This window comes from Camellia sinensis, chromosome 4, assembly GCF_055761805.1.
Source record: "Camellia sinensis isolate YWXY chromosome 4, ASM5576180v1, whole genome shotgun sequence".
NCBI lineage: Eukaryota > Viridiplantae > Streptophyta > Magnoliopsida > Ericales > Theaceae > Camellia > Camellia sinensis.
This window is the reverse complement of record NC_138964.1, coordinates 51,231,334-51,237,731: the sequence shown is the minus strand read 5'-3', so window position 1 is coordinate 51,237,731 and position 6,398 is coordinate 51,231,334. Positions and strand designations below refer to the sequence as shown.

The 6,398-nt window shown below is 41.1% G+C and overlaps 1 protein-coding gene across 1 annotated transcript; it reads right to left on the bottom strand.

Annotated features, from left to right (window-relative positions):
* Nucleotides 1-824: 824 nt before the first annotated feature.
* LOC145823749 (uncharacterized) lies at nt 825-3,033 on the bottom strand. The gene is made up of 6 exons (XM_082923273.1): nt 2,904-3,033; nt 2,452-2,815; nt 2,314-2,362; nt 1,640-2,152; nt 1,389-1,550; nt 825-1,004 (listed from the first exon to the last, which is right to left on the bottom strand). Exons 1-6 carry the CDS (start codon nt 3,031-3,033, stop codon nt 825-827), a joined length of 1,398 nt encoding a protein of 465 aa, XP_082779399.1.
* Nucleotides 3,034-6,398: the final 3,365 nt, after the last annotated feature.

The following is a 6,398-nucleotide window of genomic DNA, read 5'->3' as shown; positions in this document are numbered from 1 at the left end:
TGTGGGGATGGTTTTTGAAACTAAAGTAACTTGTGTTGGACTCTCACATGAGACTCATGGTTTGTTTTCCATTGATGTGATTGTTTAAATATCGCGTTGAAAAGGTGTGAAATGTAATTGTCCACGTTAAATTGTTATGTATTTACGTAAGTGGTGAAGATCACATGTGCTCATAACTTATTATTATTATGTTCTGTCTTAAGGATATCATTCGAATGATTAAATACTTAAGTAAATGTATTCCTACTGGGCGATTTGCTTAACCCTATTTTATTTTTCAGGGACAGATGAAGTTCTGCTTCAGTAGAGCAGAGGACACTTAGTTGGTTTTTGAAAGAGGAAGACAAAAAGATATTTTGTATTGGGACTTAATTGTTTTGTGTAAAGTTCTATTTAGTTTTGATGTACCTTATGGGCCAATGAGGCAATTGTCAATGTAATGCCATCTAGCTTCTTAAACTAGGATAAATTTTGGAGCATGTAATCCTTGGACTTTGTACAATGGAAAATGTTAGTTCAATGGAAAAGATGGCCCTTTTGGCATTATGTTCTAATGGTTGTGAATGTTTCTTACATCAATTATCAGGGTGTAACACTTTTGATGTTTTATAATGAACAAGTACTCTACCAATATTTTGTAATGAACAAGTACTCATGGTTTGTATATTTGGCAATGAACAAGAAGTATTAAAGAAATGCTTTTGATACACCGCAATGAATAAGTAGTACCATGTACATTAAATGAACTCAAAATGCCTACCTGCAAAAAAAATGTATCGGTAACTATTTCAATTACATAACTACAACTCAACTCACATACATCATTACTCATCAAGGTTAATACAATTAAATGTCTCTCGAGTAGCTACCATTGAATGAACAACTTCTTTAAAATGCTCAATTCGGCGACTATATGCACTATCCCATCCAACCGCACAAGAATAATGAAACTTGCACCAATTGGTAGCTATCGATGGAATTGGATAACCCAGTAACATGAACACCTACATTGACAAAATTTTAAGAATGAGATCAATGCAGTACAAAATCATAAATGTATTAAACAAATCAAAATGCTATACTTGGAGAAAATTATTCCCATTAACGAACCCAATAACAATCTCACGCCATTCAACTTGTGATATTGGCACTGATTATAGGGGGAGGAATGTAAGGCATTGTTGTGCAAATAAGTGGTACAATACCACATTATAACATGATGCAATAAGATGACCCATGTCAGGCATAGTTATCCAATGGTCATATCCTAGATTAGGCTTAAAGTATGATAGAATATGGGTCAGCTCTTCAATCCTGTCATGTGAACCATATAGTTGAGTGTAATGCACTCTGTGTGTGTGCTATTCCTTTAGGAGATCACGCCTGACTTGACCCCATTCAACCTCTGTAAGCCCCATCAAGCAAGCAATAGCCCTAAAACCACAATTGCCATCGGCATCTACATCCTTGATAAGACATATATACGACTTCAATCCAACTGAGAGGGTATCAACATATGAATAAGTAGTAGCTGTACGAGTCCGATAGACCTATTCAATAGGGAGTGCATCAACATATGAACAACAAAACATGTAATTTATCATCAATAAAAATGTAAGTAAAAAATGATTATATGTACCTTCTCTTTGGCAGGCCATTTTTTATGTACTTTGACAGAATCCTGTGTGGGGATTTGGGTGCCCATAGATGAGTGGCTATCATGTCCAAACTGAACAAATTCAAATGCACATGGGTCTTGACGCATAGATACATCAATCTTCTTATGTCCCTTACCTCGAAGGTTGGGCTTTACATCCGACTCAATGAGAAAAGTACTTTGTAGATTTGCAATCTTTCTTAACTTATGTAGAATTTCTAACTTCTTAGTATAATTAGATGCATTCAATCGCTTAAGTATGAGATCGAACTCTAGTTCAAAACTGAATTCCACTTTATCATTCTTCAACTTTTGTACTATCTCAAGAGTCCTCCAATACGGATTAATGCTATCAAGTGGTATTGGATGACCCTGTCGGATGTAATCCGCAATCTCATGAGCACAAGGTAACCCGTGTGTTCGTCGAACGACACATCCACATGCTGAAGCATCAATGCCAACATCATCCGCTCGTTTACTCTCCGCCAAGACATGCTTCAATGCAATAATAGAGGCATTGCCTCAAAGCTCTATAAATGAGATGGTTTGAACTGGTGTTGTACAATGGTTAAACTCTTCTCAAATGATGCCTTAATATTAGTGTGCTGCAACTCAAGCAAGCTATGGATCTTGGTCTAAGAACACTCAAAATTGACTTGGTTAGAACCAAGTTGCCGTTTAAGTTTTGCATATGCACTTTCAGCCCTGTGTACAATGGAAACAATTAACATAATTAAGTTTAAATAATCAAAATCATAATGATTAATAGTGTAAGGTAGACAAATATATATTACCTGTTGGTTGTAACATTCCCGAAGTGCATACAACTATCGGTCCATACAGCAGCAAACTTTTTCTTATATGGAATTAACCAACTTTGTGACACGTATTGCACTACCTCAAGATATGTATCAAAATCCATAAGGAGCATAGCAAGGCGTTCATTGTATTCAAGCTCAGTCGAGGAGAGTACTAAGAAATTCCATGAAGAGATAAACTTGTCCCATTTCTCCTTATTCTCAAACATTTTCTTGCATTTCGCCAGTACATTGCTACTAATATGCCATCGGCATAATAAATGTCGAGATGTAGAAAATATCATGTCAATAGCATTCATCAAAGTAAGCTCCCTGTCTGTGACAATCACCTTAGGAATAGCTAGTTAACACCCATACGTAGTTATCAATCCACTCAAATTGGAGATATGCAAAGGCTATGGAGAATGACATATCAGTGGATGTCACACCCACTATCTCAAGAAGAGAAAGATGATATCGATTTGTCTTATATGTGCAATCCATGATCAACACCTTTGGAAATGAATGGAGCAAATCTAAACTGACAGGATGTGCCCAAAACAAGTCTGTGACAGTCATCGTGTTGTTGTCACACCTATGCCGCTCAATGTAATTATGTTTTTCTAATTCACCCAACAACTGTTGTATCTATGATCTCCCAGCTTTCTCAATAACATTATTCCTATGGCGTACATTGTAAATGGTTTTCATAGTGGTTACATTCAAAGCATCCTTTTGTTTCAAGGTAACCAAAATCTTTTCTGGTCTAACCATGCTTTTGGACATGTCCACTAATAATGATGTTTCATCCTCAGATAATCTCCCTGCAAATGAATGTCCTTCAAAATGTTTAGCAGGAGCATGGTTATGTATTCCATATGCTACATCTAGCATCCAATCATCATCAGCCATCAACCTATGAGCACTCAACTCAAAGGGACACCCGCATTTCTTTGTACCCGTTAACTTCACAATTTTTTTATTTGAATCATCTCCTTTTAATTTCTTATGAGCTGTATTGACCACTTCTCTCACAAGCAAGATATATACTTGGTGTCCTATGACCACCACCATAGTCCGATGTCTTGATGACAATCACAAAACCATTTTTCCTTTCAATGTCTCGTACCCAACTGAGCAATTCTTCTTTGCTCTTGAAAACCTACATGTCAAATTCACCAAAGTCATTAAATATGCAAAAAAGAAAAAAGAAAAAATACTAATTTTCGACATGAGACTACCTCTTTAGTAATAAATGGACTTGTGTAGTTGTGGAGAAGTGGTTTGGAAATACTTTTCAGATCCTAGGAGACGCTAGTGATCCTCAGCTAGTCACCTGTAAAGATACAAACACTCCGGTCGGGTGTGCCGGAATTAGCACTCCGACAGACAAGTCAGTTCAGACACTCAGGATAGCTTGTTTACTAAGTTAAGTAAAGTGATTCTTTCATACCTTTCTAAATCTGTGGTTCTTGTATTTATACTTGCTTCTTGGGCCTCGGGGCCTGAGCCTACTTTTATCCCGTTCCCCTTTTATTTATTCAGAGCTACTAATCTCCGGCTATTCGGCCTTCCTAACGCATTCGGCATCCTAGTCACGCAATATGGAGCCGAATAATATCTGATTTCTGGAGTACGCACTTTCCGACTCTTCCATTTATTCGGCTCCCACAATTGCCCCCCAAGCACTTTACCAACGATAGTTGGCTGGAGTGCTTGGTTCAGAATTTCGAAAAGTGAGAGCCAAAATTCGGCGGTTGGCCTCATCCTCATGCGGATATCTAAGCGCACCCCTTTCGGTTGTCGTGTCGACTTCCCCCCTCGTACGTATCTATTTATTGAGATTTAAAATTTTGACGTCCTTTCGAGTATGTATTTTATGATGCTCGTCGCTGGATTGCCTTTTGAATCGTCCCTGCAACTCTCTTCTCCAATAGCCCCTTCGTCCTTTGTAAGTTCTCTCCTTCCTTGCTTCGAAGACTCTTTCTGGTTTATTCCTTCCTTGGTATATTCTTATAAACTGTAGGGTATGGCAAAACATTTAAAAGACCTTCTCTCGTCAGATCGAATTGCTGGCATTAGATGCCATTTCTCCATTCCTGATAATGTCCGTCTGTCGTTTGTGGCAGACGGCACTCTTGATATGGAGAGGGAGGACAAAACCAAGATTGTCTTTCCTCTTTTGTCAATCGCAGAGGGTGGAGTTCATTTTCCCCTTCACCCGTTTCTTAGGGTTGTGCTTCGCCATTGGGGTTTAATCCCTTCCCAATTCAATGTGAATTTCTTTAGAATTATAATGGGGGTTATAGTGCTCAACCGTTGCCTTAGAATTAACATTGGCATTCCAGCCATCCGGCATTGCTATGTCTTGGCTAAGTCTTCTGGTCGGCACGGGCATTTTTTCCTTAAGGCCAAGGATATCGACCATTAGCTAATTACTATGCTTTCCAGTTCTGGGAAACGAGTTGATGATGTTATGGTCGTTGTCCAGGGTAACTGGGAATTTGGCGTAGGGGAGGATCACGTCAACCTTATTCCTAGATGGAGGGGCGAGCCAGGTGGCTGACTGCCTTCTCGCTTTTATTATTTGTTCATTTTTGTTGTAAAGCCTCTTCTTTGAAATGTTATGGCTTAGCTTGTGCAGGGAACGATTTGAAGAAAGTCCTGTCATCGACTGACGACGCTGTTCTTTTGGATATCAAAGTCGCGCTCAAGTATTTCAGCCGTCGAAGTCTTCAGAAACAAGGGAGGGTGGCCTACGTTCTACTTCGTTACGAGCCGACATATACGACCTTCTCGGCGGCAGAAAATATCCCAGTTCCGGAGGGTGAAGATTCTCTTATCGCTCTTATTTTGTCCGACTTCAAAAACTTGAGGCAGGTTGGTTTTGAAGGGTCTGATTCGGAGCAGGATGTAACTAATGTTATCGAATCAGATCAGTACGAAACCGAGTCTGACGAGGTATTGAATTCAGCCGATCCTCCATCCACTTCGGGCCGAGGGGATCTTTCACCTGACGGCTTTTTTCACGGCTTAGAGGATCTTCCTGCTGCAGGCCCCGAAGACATGGCCGCGTTAAGCTTGACAAAACTTGCCAGGAAGGCGAATGCGGAAAGGTTGGCCGCGCGGCGAAGAGCGAAGGCCCTTCCGTTTGAAGTACCACCCGCCACCGAATCTCAACTCTCCCTGCCTGTTAGCAAATCAGAGTCCTGCGCGTTATCGAGGTGGAGACGGCAAAAAATCGGAATGCCGAATCTACTTTGATCTCGCAGGCCAGCCAAGAAGTTGAGGAAGAGGCAGAGAAACGCCCTGCCGAGTTTGAGGCCGGCTCAGAAGAACAAGGCGGCAAACGTCCTCGATTAGAGGGATCGAACGTGATCGTTCCTTTTGTCATTCAGCCGATGATAACAAACATGCCGGTTTCTTCTGATGCTTCGGTGCTTAAAGATCCAGAAGTCGCATTCAGCTTGGCTACGTCCGTGTCGTTGCCGTCTGACAGGGAGGCTTTCCAGGTGGAACCAGATCTGAATGCGACAGCACTAGCCGCCCAATCAGCACTTTTGGTACATATTCGGACTTTGCTTCACTTAATCCAAATACTGTTGAAGTTATGGTTTTAAATTCTTGTTTTGCTGACCGTCGAAATGATAGCCGATATGGGCCGTCGCCATCGCGACGCCGTCAAACAGATTGGTCATTTACGAAAGAAAGTAGAGGGCTAGAGGAGAAGGGCCGAGGTCGAAGCTTTGAGGGCGAACAAGGAAGCCTCAAGGGCCAAGGCCGAGGTGGAAAGGGCTCGTAGCGCGGATCAATTGAGATCGGATGCCGAGAAGGAGGCGGTCGCGAGCGAAGATGAGCTCAAATTGGCCCAAAAGGCTGTCTCCAAACTGGAGGCTGAGTTGGCTGAAATGAAGGCGGTGAAGGAAATAGCCGACTCGGAGGCT